Here is a 19319-nt window from a genome sequence, read left to right as displayed (position 1 = left end):
GTTTTGTCAATTGGGAAGTCCACAGAGAAATTTCAAGCAAGGTTCCTTGCTTGCATTATATAAAAGCGTGTGCCATTTTGCATTCATTCTGCATTATATTCGCTGTTCTTTTTCTTCAAGTTTTCAACTTTGGCGTCACGCTTTGATCAAAAACCAAAAACAGCCTTCTCGAACCTTCTCAACCTCCCCCAATTCATCTCCCAATTTCCAAAATTCATCGATCTTTGTTCCATAATTCGTCTCCCGTTTCCTTGTTTTCACCGCTCTCTTTATAGTTCCATCCATTGCTATATTTGGTTATCGATCTCATCTTCCGATTTAGAAATTCTCTCAAATTAGGGTTCTTGAATTCTGATCGGAATTCGTTATCATTTGATCGGAAAAACCCTGAGGCGGTTCCTACCCAACTCAATTCATATCAAAACAAGAAATACCCGGTTCTTGAATTTCTAAACGAAAGAAGATCCACGCTTCAAAAATCTCGCTTACCCTTTTTGTAAAAACCTCCTTGGTTTTAATCCCCAATTCAACCCAGAAGAATTGTGAAAATTCATCGATTACCCCTTTCGTTTTCAATCAAAATAGTATACCCAGATCATCAAGATCCCAAATTAATCTTTCCACACGTGATGGGCACAATTAGTTTTCACAAAGAAGTTTCGAAACCCTCAACATCTTCTTCTACTGCTTCTTCTTCAACCTCCTCGACGTCTCGAACTGAGACGGTGAACGGGTCCCATGAATTCAAGATCAACGGATACTCCCTTGCCAAAGGCATGGGAGTGGGAAAATATATAGCTTCAGATACTTTTACGGTGGGGGGCTATGAATGGGCCATTTATTTTTACCCGGATGGAAAGAGCGCTGAAGATAATGCTTCCTACATTTCGCTTTTTATTGCTTTGGCGAGTGAAGGGACGGATGTAAGAGCCCTTTTTGAGTTGACGCTTTTGGACCAGAGTGGAAAAGATCGTCACAAGGTGCATAGCCATTTTGGGAGGATGCTTGAGAGCGGGCCTTATACCCTTAAGTACCGTGGGAGCATGTGGTGAGTTTTGTGGTTTTCTTTGCGTTGTAGAAAACTACTATTATAGTTTTTTTCCCCTTGGATTAGTTTCTGCCTTGGTAGTTAGAATTTAGACTGGAAATTTTGAGGTAGATAACCATTGTTAAAGTTTCAGTTGAGATTAAGTTGCTGAACCAATCAAAGGTTTATACGCATACTGTTATTATATCTTGTTATGATGATCAATTCTTGTAGGTCGGTAATTTAGATTAATGAATTTTTGGCATTTTGTGTGAAAGCACCATTAAATGGCTGTCCGTTCTTGTGTTGCAGGGGTTATAAACGCTTTTTCAAAAGAACTCTTCTAGAGACATCAGACTACCTTAAAGATGATTGCCTTTCATTTCGCTGTTGTGTTGGCGTAGTTAAGTCGCATACGGAGGGACCTAAAATCTATTCTATTTCAGTGCCACCTTCTGATCTTGGTCAGCATTTTGGGAGGTTATTAGAAAGTGGAAAAGGAACTGATGTGAAATTTGAAGTTGATGGGGAAATATTTGCTGCCCACAAGTTGGTCCTTGCAGTACGTTCACCTGTATTCAGGGCGCAACTTTTTGGTCCATTGAAGGATCAGAACACGCAGTGCATTACAGTAGAAGACATGGAAGCTCCTGTTTTCAAGGTTCTCCTTCTCTCTTGGTCTGACTTTATTTCATAATTTCCTTTTCATCCCCTTTCTTTGTCTATTGAGCAGGTCCATAATATTGCTGAAACCTAGGTTATCTTTTAAGGTGCATAGTATTTTATCCATGCTGAAGCTATGAATGGTTCTGTTCTTTGTTTATGTGCATTTGTCTCTCTTTCTATTTTAAGTGTTTGGAATTAAGAATGTTGCTTAGGTCACTGTTGGCTTCCGTAGCTGTTTTAAAAAGCGCGCCTAGGTGCGCCCAAGGCGCCGGGCGCAGTGGGGAGCCTGAAAAATCTCTTCTGGCAGCACAGGGGAGGCGGTGAACAGGGGCGCGCGCTTCCGGCGCATTTCACGCTTTTCCAAATGGGCGCAGGCGCTGCGCTTTTTGCGCCTATAGGATGTGCTTCCATCTCTGTTCTCCGACCGGAGAAAGTGTGCCGGAAGTGATGGCGGCCAAGTTAAGGGATAGGAAGAGTGTTTTTTAGGGTTTCTTTCAAAGAGGAAGGTAAAAATTGATAAAAAGAAAAAGAGAAATAATTATCTTAAGAGCTGAATGATTATATAAAGAAATGTTTAACCTAGTAAACTGATATTTTAAATTAAAATCATTTATTAAGATTACTTTTAAATTTTCAAGAATTTAAAAAGGAAACTTTTCAACCACATTAAATATTATTAGTTATAATTGCTTTTAAATTAATGGATAATGACTGTGCAACGGTAAAATTATGGGGTCTTTGTTTTCATTGGAAGTTGTAATTTATGCTTACGTATTTATTTGGGAATATTCATATGCTGGAACTATGGTTGTTTATGCTATTAGTGTTCAAGTTTGAACTATGCTTTCTTATATTGATTTATGTTTTGTTATGTTAAAGTCTTGTTAGTGTAATTATATTGAATATTTTTATATTTAACCATCTATCATATGATTATCATATCGTTTTGAGTATAAAATATCTTATATAATTAATTTATAGGGTTTTTAGTATAAAAGTGTGCCTCGCCTACAAAAGGCGCCCGCCTTCGTCTTGTGGCCCGAACCTAGGTTCCAGGGACGCTTTGCGCCTCGCTGCGCCTTTTAAAACTAAGGAATTGCAAGTTATTTTTTCTTCTTTTGTTAGGAACTTAGGATGTTTTGCTGTATTTAGTTAAGTATTCTCTAGTTATTAGAAAACTTGCATATAGATGGTATAGTGAAGGCTCATACGAATGCTTCTTGGCTAGAGTTCTTAAGTTCCCATTGGGTTGTATGTATAACTTAGCTTCAGAATCGTCACTCTATCTAGTGCTAGCTGGATGGTAATAGGTACCGAGAAAGAGAATGTTATTTTCACTGGGATCAAGGGTTTAATGTGAATTTCTCTAGAGCGACGGTCTTACTGTATTTCAATTTTTGGTTCAGGGATAGTGATTTCATGTGAAATTTAGCTTTCTGTTGCCATAACAAACCCGAGTTTGTTGAATGTTCAACTTATTTTACAATTAGAAGCACAGATTGTTGTGATTAGGAGCAGAAAATGATGATTGTTCCTACTTTCCTCAAGCTGTTGTGTGTCTTAGGAACCTATAATATGTTCCTCGTATGTTGTTGGATGGTATGGCAAGGTTCAGAGGTAGGTCTGTTGGTTCTTTTTGTTAGTCGAGTAATTGTGGTGCCATACAGGATGGCTTATACAGGAGAGTACATCGGGAATCCTCTTCTAAGGTGCTGCTCCTGTACATTATTCTTCCTAACCTCGGTTAAGGTTTACTGTCTTCTTTTGCTTCCTTTCTAATTGCCTCTTCTTTTTGCACTACCTCTTGAGCTAGGAACAATATCAAGTATACTTTTAGCTGACATGGAATTCATAATCATAAGATGTTTTGACGAAATTTCTGAGCTGTCTGCTGCAGTGCTTTTGCTAGATGCATTGAGGATCCAGCATTTGGATGAGTAAATCCAGTTGTTTACTTGTGACATCAGGCATTGAATGTCTTAAGTGTTAGATATTTCCTTTGTGTTAATATCTATTTCAATTTCTAAATGTTGCTTAATATGAATGATAGTGGATAAACTGCAATGAAACATATCTTGGTAACTATTAAACTTTATACAGATGACGTCATGGCTTCATTTTACTTTGGTGAACATGGAGTTGGAATGTGGAAGTTGATAGCAGGTCCATGCTATGAGATTCTTGGTCCTGCTTTGCTATTTCCTTGCCATGAACCAATATTTTAACTCTCTTTTCTTTTGACCCTGATTAAACATATTAAGTTACATCTCTGTTGTTTAAATTTTCCTAGAAAAACTTGTGGAGTCTTGCAAGGATTCCCAAGGTGACTTGGTAAGTGATCTTGTACATATAACTTCTTATTACCATGGTTGGATGTTTGCAGGCATTGCTCCATTTCATTTACTGGGATACCTTACCAGATTTGGAAGAGCTAGCGGGTTCAACTTCAAAATGGGCTTCAACTCTTGTGGCTCAGCATCTGCTTGCTGCTGCTGACCGTTACGCACTTGAGAGAATGAGAATTCTCTGTGAGGCTAAACTTTGTGAGGGTGTCGCAATAAACACAGTTGCAACTACATTAGCCTTAGCAGAACAGCACAACTGTTTGCATCTGAAAGCCGTATGCTTAAAATTTGTTGCATTGCCAGAAAATTTAAAAGGTAGGGACTGTAAAAATCAATTCTATTTTAGATTCACTGATAATATGCTTAGAGAATGTCTAAATTTATTGCCTTCCTACTTTTTCAGTCCCCTCTTTTCATCCTTCACTTTTCAAATAAATATATGCATGATGAGAATTGGTTCTCTCTCCTAGAATTTATGTCTAAATTTATTGTCTTCCTACTTTTCCAGTCCCCTCTTTTCATCCTTCCCTTTTCAATCAAATATATGCATGATGAGAATTGATTGTCACTCCTAGAATTTCTCTCTAAAAGAGCAACACTTTTTAATTTGTTTTAATGTTTTGAAAGCGATTGGTAGGAATGACCAAATTTGTTGCATTGGTTTCAGCTGTGATGCAAACAGATGGATTCGAGTATCTGAAGGAAAGTTGCCCTGGTGTTCTGATTGAATTGCTGCAATATGTTGCAAGAATCGGGGAGCATTCTGTTATTGCATGTGGATATCGAAGAAAAGAAGCACCGGTAGATGGTTCTGATGCTAATGGACGGCGGGTCAAACCAAGACTACAGTGATTTAGGGAATAACATGTAAATCATCCTTTGATTAGTAGGAAAACTAATAAGAGAGAGCAAGGTAGCTTTAGATTTTTGCTTGTACCAACAACGGTGAGTATATGCAAATTTATATGGTGAAGGATGATTTGTTTCTTATACAATGATTTGTGTATTGATTCTTGTTAATGATCTAAATGCCACAATTCATCCTTTTATACAGATTCAGATGTGAAGATTAGCTCAGAATCTAAAGATCAAACAACTAACATGATGATTTACATAAAGCCAAATGAGACTGCACATAATAATTTTAAACATATTTCCCTTGTGAATATGTTCAACTTTACATATAGCTTATTGCAATTGCATGTCTATCTATGAATGTGACGATATCAACAAGAAGCCAAAGTGAGAAAGAAGCAGAACATGTTTCATTTCTAAGACCAAGTATTATATATCACTAAAACAGAAGCATCATATAGAAATTACTGCAAGCTGAGTTGGCGGAAAAAGGTGTTAATAAAAAATAACACAAGTAGAAGCTAACTTCATAAATTAAGAGTTCACTTGGCCTTCTCCTCAAGTCTTACTTGGCATTGACCTAGACCATAAAACCATTAGGTGAAGGATAGTAGGCACAGTTCAATCTCTTCCAAATTAGTGCTATAAATTACAATTATAGCTTAACGTGTGTAGTTCGTCTTTCGTAACCAGCTCTGCCGGAGCATGTACAACATTGCCTCAACAGATGACCCCCTCGTGGTAGGAAGAGTGATACAGGATTAAATCATCTCAGGCGCTTTTGTTGGCCATTGGTAGTTGATATTACGTCAATACCACTGACTCCTGGATCCAACTTGGGCGGCTGTAACTTTCCTAACCATGTACTGGGGTTTTGGCTGCAATTCGGTTGAACCTTCAACTACTTCATCTTCTCCCCTATCGTTTTTACAGACTGAATTTCTTCGTGGATATGTGTATTGAGTTGGAACTATAGGATTTCGAACCATTCTTCGTTGTTCAAGAGCTTCACCTGCGGCTACTGCCCCACAATTGTTGTAACGCATTACTGATCCAACCACTTTCCCAGGTCTGGCAGCACCTGCTGTATTCATTAGGAGCATATGCACTGTTTGTTAGATGGAACAGTAAAGAGATGATGGAAGCTGCTTCCAGCAAATTGTGGGATATTTGCTTTCTATCTGTTATTTTAATCCCTGTACTTGAACTTCCATAACAAACAAAAGAAAGCCTAAAATGTGTAAATATCATATTTCTGTCGCAATCTCAAGTGGTTATCGATTCAAGGGAGGAGAGGGTCATTTAACAAGATAAATATCCTTTTGTTCTATGGAAAACGGTAAAAAGATTATGCATTTACAAAACACAAATGAATCAGCATTTGCCAGACAAAAGAAAATCCACCTCGAACATCAAAATCTAAAAACATCATCTCCTCGGACACAAGTATATGTACACATTTAGAAATAATTATTTCATATTACTTCACTAAGTTATTGTGGGAAGTGTAGGGGGTATTTCTGCCAGGGATTTAGATGAAATAAAGATAAGATGGCCTCTAAAATCAGAAGCAAGACGGTTATTATAACCGTTTCTAATCTCAGTGAGATATAAGCATGGCAATAAATATTGAGGAAGTAATATGAACCAATACAAAAAAATGCGACAATAAATTTGGGGAATAAAGGCCAATCTATATCCATAGAGAAAAACATTCATACCTTGGATGCTTTGAGGAACTTGAGGGGGAAGCCTTGACATAGGGATTGCAAAGCTTCTCTCTACTTGGGGTTTCTCAGTCTCCTTGATGGAACATTTAGATAAGTTATCTGTCACGTCTGTTGAGTTTTGTACCGAATTATCTGAATATAATACACATGGCCTGCACACATTTCAACAGGATACTTGTCAGTATAAAAATACACAATAAGGATATAGGAGAAAATGCATGTTCCTATGACAATTACAAGGTTATGGGAATTGTAGTTTTGGATGCTGGTGTTGATGGGTGCTCATTTTACTTCTATGACATATGAAGGGCTTTGTACTTCCCCCTGTTAACAAAATCATCTTGCCTTTCAAAAAGCTATTGGTGGAAGTATGTAACTTTTAGCACCAGTGGTGTCAAAGCGTGCGCCTACACACACCTGCACCTTAGAATTATACAAAAAGAGGAGAACCCTGACCTTTTCAGGCATAGCCTATTTGAGGACGCAGTTTTGGTAAGGCAATGGGCATTTAAAAAAGCCCACCTGATTGAAGTTCTGTTAATTTATCTTATTTTTCACTTTTTTCCATTGGTATACCTTTACTAGTAAGAAAGGGATAATATTAAACCTTATACTTCTCAATATATGAGCTTTCAACAACAAACATTGAGAAAGGAAATCATGCATGTTGACCAATAAAAAATTGTATGTTTCGTCGATAAACTAGTCCAGACTAGAGTTTTACTTTAAATCTTAAGCTTTATAAACACACATTTACTAAAACTCAAACATATGTATATTGAGTTTTGTTTCCCTCAAGCTTGTGCTTATTTTGTGCCTTGTGCCCGAGGCAATATAAGGGTTCTAGTGACTAGAGTGCCCTTGACAACACTGTTTAGCACCTAAAATGCAACCCGGGATATCGACAGCAGCATGCAAATTATTTGATAAAAGTACCTTGGTAAAGATGCATGTTGCCTCTCAAGTGGAGCTGCAGTGGTCCCATTTCCATAGTGCTCTTCAAGGAAAGCAAACTGCTTCTTGAAATGGTCAACCGCACTGCATTCAAAAACACAAGTGACAGCCTATTCAATTAGGAGATTCAGAAACGTAAAACAATGGTCTTCAGGACAAGATGAATTAAATCAACACGGCAGAATTGTAGAGTAGGAATCTCTTCACACTGAATAACACGGGAAAGACTTCTTTTATAGCACAACAAATAAATCAAGGCTGTTTGGGGAAATATCAAGTAATAGAACCATAAAACGAATAACGGTGTCATAAGATGACATACAAATTAAAGATGCAAGAAAAATAATTAGTTTAGAATGATACCTAGGATACATGAAGCCTGTTGGCTCTGATCCTTCCAAATACTCTTTCAACATTTTAGGATGGTACTCGAGAATTTCACGGTATATGAGCTCCCTAACATCTTGCTTTGTAATCCTACGCCTCTCAAACTCAAATTCCATCTTGGTAACAGGTTGAGCAGAAGGTTCCCTTTCAACTTTGGCCAAGCCCTTAAAATATAGATCAGCTAGGGCCTGACAGCAAGGAAAAAAGTATCCATGTTAGAAGTAAACCATACATTAAAAGGAAAAAAGTAGATGAAAAGTAATAAACATATACCTCTTCAGCAGTAGGTCGATCCTTGGGTTCAAAGGCTAGCATCCTTTCTAACAAACGAACTGCAAGAGGATCTGCGTTAGGGAACTTCTGGGAGAGTGGAATGGGCTTTTTCTTTCGCATGCTGCTCAAGTATCTCCGAGCTTTCTCATTACGTATCTGCTCAGAGTCAGAAAATATCCATATCTTAGAAAAGAACAACTGATGTTAAATAGCTCTGGCTTAAAATAGAACAGTGTAAAAATGCAAACGGATGCCAACATACCCTAGAAATGGCTTCAGCAGACGGTGTTCCCAAAAGATCAGTCATCAGATCCAATTGATGGACAACATTTTTTCCAGGAAACAAAGGTTTCCCTGTTAAAAGTTCAGCAAAGATGCACCCAATGCTCCATATATCTATTGCTGGGGTATACTGAAATAGAACGAAAAAGACTAAATGTGAATATATGCATAAAAAAAGAGGGCATTTATAGAGGTCAACTAAAGTCATCGAATAAAGTTTAAATAACATTAAAACAATGGCTTGGACTACAGTGAGTACTGCCAAATTATTTAGGAAACAAAACCAAAACCCTCATATCGATCAACAAGAATATAAACGAGAGAGAAAAGATTAAGCTCCTTTCAATCAAATAAAGTGCACCAATAATTTTTGCACCTTGGAGAAGAAGGATCCACACAATTCCGGAGCCCTGTACCATCTTGTTGCAACATAGTCCTAAAAAGACGGTTAATATTTAATTCAGAAACAAGAAACAAGCTTCTACTTCTGCATATTATATCTAAATTATTTCCTGAAAGCAGCATCATGTAAAGAGAACCAACCGTCCAGAATATTGCAGTGGGGGTATCATTAAAAGCTACTCTTGCAAGTCCAAAATCACAGACCTTCAGTTTGCAATCAGCATTGGCTAAGATATTTTTAGGCTTTAGATCCCTGTGAAAAACATTGGCTACAGGAACAAAAACATTTAAAACAATGATATCAGAAGCAACCAACAAGTACTTGAAATTTCATAATAGCCATGCATTTTCAAATTGTTATCTACATTCAAACAAGAAGATCAAATCAACAGTCTAGGGGGAAAACCTGTGTGAATGTATTTCAGGCCCCGAAGAAGCTGATAAAGAAAAAACCGGTAATGTTCTGGGGTCAAATCATCATTTGCTTTGATAACCTGGTGTAAATCAGATTCCATTAGTTCAAATACCACATATATATCTTTAAATTCCCTTCTCGAAGGAGGCAACAAGATGTGCTTGATCTCAACAATGTCAGGATGACGTAGGAGCCTGAGAAGTTTAATCTCTCTGAGAATCCGGGTAGCATCAGATACATGTTCAAATATATCATTGATCTTCTTAATTGCAACCTTTTCTGCAGTATGCGTGTCATAAGCAGAACAAACAACACCATAGCTTCCTTTTCCAATTACTTCCTCTATTCTATATCTGCTCCCCTCACCATATTCGGTGAAAAAATCTACATCCACTGCCGACTGCAGAGTGACGATGAAGCATACAGTATGATCAATGATACATTGAAGGCCTACATCTTATAAATAGAATGTAATACATAAAATGATGAAGGATCACAACAAGGACGTGATCGATTATTTCAAGGTAAAAAAATTATTCGCCTGAGAGAAATTTTATTTCCACAACAAGGACAGTTCAAGAATTTACAAAAATCAGAAGCAAAAAGAAAAAGGAAATTATAACATATAACTCCTGTTAGTCAACCTCCAGAACATGAAAATACACAAAATACAGATCTGTATTGGCAATCAAGTCAACCATTTAGTAACTTAAAATGCACAAAATTACAGTGATCATACGAGGCAGATTCATTGACTAATAACCCAAGCAAGGACAGTATAGTTTATACCAATCAACACGTACTATTTTTTTTAAAAAAATACATCACTTCCGTAGATCTTGCATACAAGCAAATATAGAAACTATACAAAAATTGTTACCTTTCTTCTCTGATCAGGCTGCATCTTAGCTTGAACTTTGGGAAGAAAACAGTTGGCATCTAACAGGAAGCCCCAAAGTAAAAGGAGAAACTAATTTCACTTAGCACTTAAACCCCAAATCAAAAGATCACGGAATGGTAAGGGCCCAATAATGCCAAGACCAAAATCCTAGAAAAGGGGAAACACCCAGATATCAAAACAGTTCCCAAAAGCAAAATATTAACACCAAACATCAAGATCAACAATAAAAACAAAACAATCTTACCCAAAAATCTCCAAAGAAATGGTTTTGAGATAAGTAGTTCAAGCTCAGGCAACACTCAAGATTCAGCTAGTTAGAGATTCTGAGGCTAAGTTAACAGCTTTTGCTAATAATAGAGAGAGAGAAATTGCTTTTCCAAAGGCCAAAAAACACTACAAGGCCAGAAGATGTTGGCTTTTTGCAGAGGAGACTAAAGACAATTTCAGCTGGAAAAATGAGTCACTAGGTGAAGAATCTACGCAAGGCGATTAACACCATAAAAACAACAAGAAAAAAACAATTAAATGATCAAGCTTTATTTAAGATAAATAGATCAAGACTGGTTTTCCCCCCTTCTTATTTGCTTTGAGGGAAGTGCTTTTAGACCTCAAAATGAAAGATTAGAAGGGACAGATCAAAGGAGAAGAAGTGGAAATCTAAGCGTGTTGTGCTTCAAGGCCCTTTTTTATGTATATGAAATTGAAGGGCCCCAACTGGAAATATTTGAAAAATAATATAACTAAGGTAAACTATATATTTAGTACATAAGCTATCAGTTTTGGTTCATTTTTTTATCTAAACTTTTAATTTTTTTAAAATCATACCTAAAATTTAGTTTTTGTCTCATTTTAGTGCCATGGAGTTGAAAATTTTAGTTTTTGTTTCATTTAGCACCCATTCAAAATTTATCGTCAAATTTTGAAAAATTAAAAATTTAGGTAATAAAACGAACCAAAAATGATGATTTAGATATGAAACGCATTAAATTTTTAACGGCGGGATATTAAAATAAAATGAAAATTAAATGTTAAGAATGTTTTTTTAAAAAATTGAAAGTTTAAGTACTAAATAAAACTTATAGTTTATATAAAAAACATAGTTTACCCTATAATTAAATCAATTTAAAGTGGGGGGTTTAAAAGGATAACATTATCATTTTTATGTTAAATCCCAATTTTGCCCCTCGTCTTTGGTAAAATTTTCAATTTGCTTTTGCGACTTATTCATAATTATATGTTTTTTTTTTAATTCGAGTAATTGTATATGTAAGGTGTGTGCGCATTGTCAACTAATTAAAAAAGTTTAAACATATAATACTTTATAATCACCTCATAATATTTAAAAATACATATTATTTGTTATCAAGAGACCATTCTTTATATTTATTAGGGTGAAGTAAACAAATGATTATTGACTATAGGACGTTGCTTTTTTAAGTCCCTCGACTATTAAAAAAATGGTCAATTGACTATTCATTGTGTTCCAAATTCATATTTTTTTATTAAAAATTAGATGGTAGTTTGAGTTGGACATTAACACATTGACTGTAATATGATAGTTGTTTGAGATTCTAGGTTCATATTATATCATATCTCAGTCAGCAGGTTAACGTCTAACTTAAACTATCGTCATTTTTTAACGGAAAAGGATGAGTTTGGAACACATTGAATAGTCGGGAAAAAGATGAGTTTAGAACACATTGAATAGTCGGGTGACCATTTTATATCTTTTAATAGTCATCGGACTTAAAAAAGCAACGTCTTATAATCGGGAGACTGTTTTGTAACTTTTAATAGTCGGAGGACTCAATAAAGCATCACCCTATAGTCGGGGACCATTTAATTTCTTTATCCTATTTATTATTATTAATAACCGTCTTGGTATTATTCTAATCTAAGTCCCTAAGTATAGCACGTGGTGTGTTTCATGGACCACACAATTGAATGATATTTATATAAAAAAAAATGGGTACCACATACACCTCAATGTCTCTCCCTATCCAAACACAAACATTTTTATTTTATTTTATTTTATTTTCCTACACCTTTGGTTTGTCTGCCTCACCTATTAAAAACAATTTCTAATTGGAATCATTTTCATTTAATATTTTCATAATCAAAATAATATTTTTTATTCAAATTTAATGATAAAAAGGTATATACGTTAGAGTAATTTTAATATTTTAAATTTAAATATCACTTAAATATGTGAAAAATAAATCAAATATACCCTCGTTAATAGCTCTAATCAATAATGTTAGTATATGTAAAAGGGTTAAGGTTAATGAGATGGCATTAAAAGTAATTTATCTTTGGTAATAAGAGCAATATAAAGCAAAAAGTAAGGAAATGGAGTGTGATTATAAAAAAGGGTACACTTTAGTATTTAAATTATCAATTTTTTCAAAATATACATAATGTTTAGTTTTTGTTTCATCTTAGTACCCGTTAAAAACTTAATGTGTTTGGTACCTAAACTATCAGTTTTGGTCCGCTTTAATACCTAAACTTTCATTTTTTTTCAAAATTAAAATTTTAATGAGGGTACTAAAATGAAATAAAAATTGAACGTTAGGTATGATTTTGAAAAAAATTTAAAGTTTAGATACTAAAGTGGACTAAAAATAATAGTTTATGTACTAAATACATAGTTTACCCAAAGGAAAAATGGTAAACTACACGTTTAGTACCTAAACTACCAATTTTAGTCCGTTTTAGTATATGAACTTTCAATTTTTTTAAAAAACAGTATTTAACATTTAGTTTTTGTTTCATTTTAGTATCCATTAAAATTTAACGTGTTTAGTACCTAAGCTATTAGTTTTGGCCCGTTTTAGTACCTAAACTTTCATTTCCCCCAAAAAACTTAACGTTTAGTTTTTAACGTAGAGGTACTGAAATGAAACAAAAGCTAAATGTTAGGTATGTTTTTAAAAAAATTGAAAGTTTAAGTAATAAAACATATCAAAGTTGATAGTTTAGGTATTAAACATGTAGTTTACCCAAGAAAACCCCAAATCATAGGAAAGGTGGTGGCGAAGTCCACGCGCTTTATCCCTGCTATTTTAATTTCGTGTATGGGACCCACATGTGACAACCAGCGGCTGCATGGATCGGTGATGAAGTGTGTCCACCACTTGCCATCGTAATCACCGTGGGGTCATCCCCTCCTATTAAGACCCGTTAGCTGTGAGCTCGTGACTACCAAGCAAGCTTGTCACTGCGATACCGTTTTTAGCTGATTCCGTCTTACTAATGAAAAAATATTAATCACATAAATTAAAACAATTTTATTAAAAATAATAAATATTTTAAATTATAATAAATATTTACAATTATAATAGTAATTTTTTTTAAATGAACCACTAATTTAAAATTAGTGGGTAGCCCTTCTTCTTATCTCTGTGACATCAGAGAGAAGAAGACGATGGGCTTCAGCAGGAGGTTGGTGGAGCAGAGTGCGTCTCAGTTGCTGTCTTCTACCGATTTTGACAAGGCTACCTGCCACAGAATTCACCGTCTGGGGTATGGAGCTAACAATTACTGTCCACTAGCGCTTCAAATAATCTCTAATTCTTCTAACGATTGTCGACTTATGAAGGGTTGGAGGCGAGGCAAGGCAAGGCATCTGGCAACTTTACTACTGTCCACCTCCACGCAAAGTTGAGTGATTCCGAGAGACCAAGCGAGACCAAGACCATCGAGAACTCCCCAAAGTTTGGCCTGAGTGGCTGAACACCGACCAATGTTCCTGTACACCATTACTATTCTGAATCACTCCACCACAAGCCGCTTGCATCGAGGAAGGGTCCATGGCACCATCAGAGTTAAGCTTGAACCAACCATTTCCTGGCATTCTCCACCAATTAGCATTCCTTCTATGACACGTTGGTCCCGGATGAAGAGTGTGATTTTGCTTTAACACATGAGCCCAGGCTTTTACCGAGAGCATGATTGCCATATTGGACTCCACCTGACCGTTGAATATGAACTGATTCCTACTTTTCCATAGACGCCAAATGGTAATCCCGAAAAGCTGGCTCCTTGGATAAATTTAAATGCAGCCAATCCAACAAAGGAAGAGAAAAGAAAACCGAGGCATGACGATTGGGAACAAGGAGCCTCCATGTCGAACAAGCTATATGGCAGTCCCAGAGAACGTGAATGATGTCTTCGATAGCAGCTCCACAAATAGGATAGCAATCATCATCCGTGAAACCTCTCCTCTTTCGCTCAACGTTAGTCATAAGGCGCTGTCGGAGGATGAGCCAAAATAAAGCTTCGAACTCTTTAGGGACCACAGAATTGCCAAGCGAGATTCCATTTATTATCAGCCGTGTCCCAAGCATCTCTGTTAAGTAAGTAGAAAGATTCCTTATAGGTTGACAGCAATCGTCCCATTTAACAAGTGCAACCTTTGAGTTATTCCCGGAATCTCCCCATATGAATCGATGAGCGATTTGGTCAAGCTTCTCACAGACACCTTTAGGAATTACGACAGTTTGCATAAAATAGTTTGGGACAGCTAGCAGAGTAGATTTCGCTAAAGTGACTCGGCCAGAAAAAGACATATTAGAGGCCTTCCAACCACTTAGCTTATGTTGAACTTTGTCGATAACAAACTGAAAAGTACTCTTGGTAACCCTTCTATGAAAGAGGGACATACCCAAATACTTCCCAAGATCCGCCGAATGCTGAAAACCAAGAAAATTACACAGGGAACAAGCCATATCTTGGTCAACGTTCTTAGAGAAAAACACTTGAGTTTTATTGGAATTAACTCTGTGCCCCGAGAACCTACTAAATTGGTCAAGGATAGCTCTTAAGAGATTAGCCTGGTACTGTTTCGCCCTGCAAAATAAAACCAGGTCACCTACAAAAAATAAATGAGAAATGGAAGGGTTACCTTGAGCCATAATCATAGTTTCCCAAATCTTGTTATCCATCGCGTAGTGAATACTCTGACCCAAACGCTCCATACAAAGCACAAAAAGTTAAGGAAAGGAGTAGCCCTGTCGGATCTCTAGAGGGCTTAATATCCTCAGTCAGCGAACCATTCCAGAAAATCTGCATAGAAGAAGTGGTCACAGTTTTCATAATGATCCGTTTGATATTAGTCGGACAACCCATATCGCACAGGGAATCCTCTAGAAAATCCCAACAAACTTGATCGTAAGCTTTCTCTAAGTCTACTTTAACTGCCATCCACTGAACGTTGCCTTTCTTACGCCTCACCGAATGAATTGCTTCTTGCGCAATCAAAATATTATTAGTTATGTTTCTCTCAGCAATAAAACTTGCTTGATTCGAAGCTATGATTTAAGGGAACACCACCTTGAAACGGTTAGCTATGATCTTTATAAGGAGCTTACAGAGAACAGAGCAAAGACTGATCGGGCGAAAGTCTCCAAACGTCTCTGGATTATTGACTTTGGGGACTAGAACGAGAAGGGTTTTATTTATCTCAGGGTCAATCGGGTTTCCCGTTGAAAATGCCCCTAATCAGACAGAAGGCCCGACGATTTCTCATTGACCTTGGTAGAACAAAGCATGAATTTTCTTTCCCTGGAGCTTTAAGAGGACTCATGTCGAAAAGAACATTTTTTATCTCCACATCGCTAACGGCTGCCCTCAGTTTCCTTGTGTCCGCAGAACTAAGTCTAGGGAATGAGTTTCGTATAGGAAAGTTTCCATCTCTGCCACCCTCATCATGATAAAGCTACGCAAAGAACGCAATGGCCTCCTCACGGAGAGTATCTTCATCATAACACTAATCGATGTTTCTCAACTTAAGAGCTTGAATATGATTAGCTTTCCGTCGGATGATTGCTCGCCTATGGAAGTACTTAGAGTTCCTATCACTTTCTATAATCCAGTCGCTTCTAGATTTTGTCGCCAAAGCAACTCTTCATGATCAAGAACCTCTTCAATTTTCGTATGGATCGTAAGTTATTTGCTATGGAGATGAGTAGTCCCTCTTCTATCGATCTCGGCTTGGACAGCTGCTAGATGCCTCTTAAGTTGCATTTTCTATTGGAAAAAGTGATCGTAGACCTCCATGTTCCACTTAATAAGTGCGTTAGTAAAATTATGCATTGAACATGATCACTTAATAAGTGATCGTAGATGCCTCTTAAGTTGCATTTTCTATTGGGTCAGAGAGATTACCTTCAGACTGCCAATTTTCACGCACAAAAGAATTGAACTGATCATGTTTCGTCCACCCAGCGAGAAAGCGAAACGGTTTGGGCAGAATGGTGGAAGAGGATCCCGTTGTTTGGAGAAGGAGATGGCGGTGATTCGATTTGACGCGTGATAGATGCTTAACGAATGCCTGAGGTGACATCCTGAACCATCCGATCAAACCGCTCACAAATGCCCCATCGTGTCCTAGTGTACGGAGGACCTTTAAACCCCATATCCACCATGTTATGAGAATGAAAGAAGTCAGCAAAAAGGCCGCATCCTTTTCCATGATGTGCACCTCCACGCTTTTCATCAATGGAGAGGATCGCATTGAAATCGCCGATAAGAATCCAGGGGCTATCATCAGACTTGCGCATATCCTCTAAATCCCTTCAGAGGATTTTATGAGAATGAAAGAAGTCAGCAAAAAGGCCGCATCCTTTTCCATGATGTGCACCTCCACGCTTTTCATCAATGGAGAGGATCGCATTGAAATCGCCGATAAGAATCCAGGGGCTATCATCAGACTTGCGCATATCCTCTAAATCCCTTCAGAGGATTTTACGTTTGGATCTGTCCGGGATGCCATAAACAACAGTTAAAGAAAAAAAAATAGAGGAATGACGCCAGCGAACTTTAACCTGGATAAATTGCGTATAAGCAACTAAGACATCCACGAGCAGAGAGTCGTTCCAGAGAAGCCAAATTCCCCTAAAAAAACTGGCTGCCTCCACTCGAAAGAATTATTAAAGCCAGTTTTTCTGATAACGCCATCAGCTTTGCGTCCACTAATTCGGGTTTCAAGGAGAGCCCCACAACCTTGACAATTCCAAATTAATAAGCTGAAATCCATAAGGAAAAAAAAGAAAATTAGAGGGAGACGGTGCCTGAAGCACTACGAGCATTCAACATCCTTGGTCGGCTCCCCGAGCCTAGCATTGATATTTTCGACTGCTAAATGCATAGCTTCGTTCACGGGAATATTACTGGACAATTTAGTTTTTGACTTTGGTCCTTTACTCCTGATTGTTGAAATGTCAAAAGCAGCCAGCAGCCGGCGGCTAAATAATTTGGTGCATGGGCTGCTAAATTTTTTAATTAAAATATAATAGGATTAATTATATTTTAGTCGTTGTATACTTTATAGTATTTATAAGATTAGTCCCTAAGCTTTAACTATAAATACTCTAGCTCATTTAGCTTCAAAATCATCCCAAAATCTTCTATTTTTCTCTCAAGTGTGTTTTGTAAACACCTGTAAATTTTCTCTTTAGTAAAAGATCTGCAGCAGTCCAGAGACGTAAGCACAATTGGCTGAACTCCGTTATCAATTTCGGGTATTATTTTTCCGCTTTTATTTCGCATTCTCACTAATATGGTTATAGGAAAATTACTCGTACTCGGTTTTAATTCCCAACAACTAGTATCAGAGCTTTTGGTTGTGAATTTTGTCAATTTTTTGCGAGGTTACTATTCATTACTATTTACATGAATAGTAAATTTCGTGAATAGTAAAATTTTTTGTCGGTGATATGAATTTGTCGACAGATGTGTTCTAATACACGGTGGTTCGCAAGAATTGACGGAAATGATCCAAACAAATCCAGATTCGAGTGGGGGCGATGGCTGCAGACGAAGGGAATGTGAAAATTGAAAAGTTCGATGATGCAGACTTTGGCTTTTGGAAGATGCAAATTGAAGATTTTCTGTATCAGAAAAATCTATATCAACCTCTCTCAGGAAAGCAACCAGAGGGCATGAAGAATGAAGAATGAATGAAGAATGAAGACTGCGCTCTTCTCGACAGACAAGCCCTCGGAGTTATCCGACTAACGTTATCCTACAATGTTGCTTTCAACATAGTAAAGGAAAAGACCACGGCGGGTCTTATGGCGGCTCTCTCCAGTATGTATGAGAAGCCATCGACCTTAAACAAAGTTCACTTGATGAAGCGATTATTCAATTTGCGGATGACGGAAGGTGTATCAGTGACTCAACACCTGAATGAACTCAACACAATCACAAGCCAGTTGACTTCCATGGAAATTGAATTCGACGATGAAGTTCGAATTCTCTTATCATCTCTACCAGACAGTTGGAATGCTACTGTTACAGCAGTTAGCAGCTCGTCGGGAAATAGTAAATTAAAATTCGACGATGTTCGGGATCTGGTACTGAGCGAAGAAATTCGATGGAGAGAATCAGGTGAAGCATCAACCTCTTCAACCTTGCACACAGAGTCCAGATGGAGAACTTCAAAAAGAAATTCAAATCGTGGCAGATCCAAATCCAGAAGGGAAAAATCAAGAACGGGAAAGAAAGATTTTACCTGTTATAACTGCGGCAAGAATGGTCACTTTAAAAGAGATTGCCGAGCATCGAAGAAAAATACTGGCGCACAAGAATCTGCCAACATGGCAGAAGAGACAGGTGATGCCATGATTCTAAGTGTCAACAGTCCGATTGAATCATAGATCTTGGATTCAGGGGCATCTTTCCACTCCATCTCATGCCAAGAAATCATGGAAAACTATGTAAGTGGTTATTTTGGGAAGGTTCATCTAACTGATGATGAAACCTTGAAGATCGTCGGAAAAGGAGACATCCGATTAAAGTTGCCAAACTATACCACCTAGAAGCTGATAGGAGTGAGACATATTCCTGGCCTCAAAAGAAATTTGATTTCTGTATGATAGCTTAATGAAGAAGGATATAGTACAACCTTTTCAGGCTATGAATGAAAGATTACCAAAGGAGCACTCGTCATTGCTCGTGGTAAGAAGACTGGTACTCTCTATGTAACTTCAAATTTAGAGAATATCATTACAGCAACAGATACTGATGGAAAATCAAACCTATGACACCATAGGCTTGGCTATATGAGCGAGAAAGGGAT

General features: G+C 37.2%; 2 protein-coding genes across 7 annotated transcripts; one reads left to right on the top strand and one right to left on the bottom strand.

The window, feature by feature from the left end:
• Positions 1-99: 99 nt before the first annotated feature.
• Positions 100-5031, top strand: LOC120204871 (BTB/POZ and MATH domain-containing protein 2-like). Of its 3 annotated transcripts, XM_039204883.1 has the most exons (6): positions 100-1048; positions 1340-1688; positions 2196-2205; positions 3369-3442; positions 4077-4353; positions 4706-5031. In XM_039204883.1, exons 1-6 carry the CDS (start codon positions 630-632, stop codon positions 4888-4890), a joined length of 1314 nt encoding a protein of 437 aa, XP_039060814.1. In that variant the 5' UTR covers positions 100-629; the 3' UTR covers positions 4891-5031. The 3 variants fall into 3 exon arrangements, with proteins under 3 accessions (XP_039060814.1, XP_039060813.1, XP_039060812.1); XM_039204882.1 differs by lacking the exons at positions 2196-2205; positions 3369-3442 and having other exon boundaries at positions 102-566; positions 607-1048; XM_039204881.1 differs by lacking the exons at positions 2196-2205; positions 3369-3442 and having other exon boundaries at positions 102-1048.
• Positions 5032-5285: 254 nt separating this feature from the next.
• Positions 5286-10881, bottom strand: LOC120204869 (mitogen-activated protein kinase 16-like). 4 transcript variants are annotated; one of them, XM_039204878.1, is made up of 11 exons: positions 10482-10881; positions 10217-10384; positions 9328-9736; positions 9063-9190; positions 8896-8955; positions 8500-8649; positions 8238-8393; positions 7941-8152; positions 7560-7661; positions 6615-6775; positions 5286-5977 (listed from the first exon to the last, which is right to left on the bottom strand). In XM_039204878.1, exons 2-11 carry the CDS (start codon positions 10238-10240, stop codon positions 5703-5705), a joined length of 1677 nt encoding a protein of 558 aa, XP_039060809.1. In that variant the 5' UTR covers positions 10241-10384; positions 10482-10881; the 3' UTR covers positions 5286-5702. The 4 variants fall into 4 exon arrangements, with proteins under 4 accessions (XP_039060809.1, XP_039060808.1, XP_039060810.1 ...); XM_039204877.1 differs by lacking the exon at positions 10482-10881 and adding an exon at positions 10394-10440 and having other exon boundaries at positions 10217-10342; XM_039204879.1 differs by lacking the exon at positions 10482-10881 and adding an exon at positions 10394-10440 and having other exon boundaries at positions 5286-5974; positions 10217-10342.
• Between the last annotated feature and the right edge of the window lie 8438 nt (positions 10882-19319).

The sequence above is a fragment of the Hibiscus syriacus genome, unplaced genomic scaffold (genome assembly GCF_006381635.1).
Source record: "Hibiscus syriacus cultivar Baekdansim isolate YM2019G1 unplaced genomic scaffold, ASM638163v2 tig00011718_pilon, whole genome shotgun sequence".
NCBI lineage: Eukaryota > Viridiplantae > Streptophyta > Magnoliopsida > Malvales > Malvaceae > Hibiscus > Hibiscus syriacus.
This window is presented reverse-complemented; position numbering and strand designations above follow the sequence as displayed.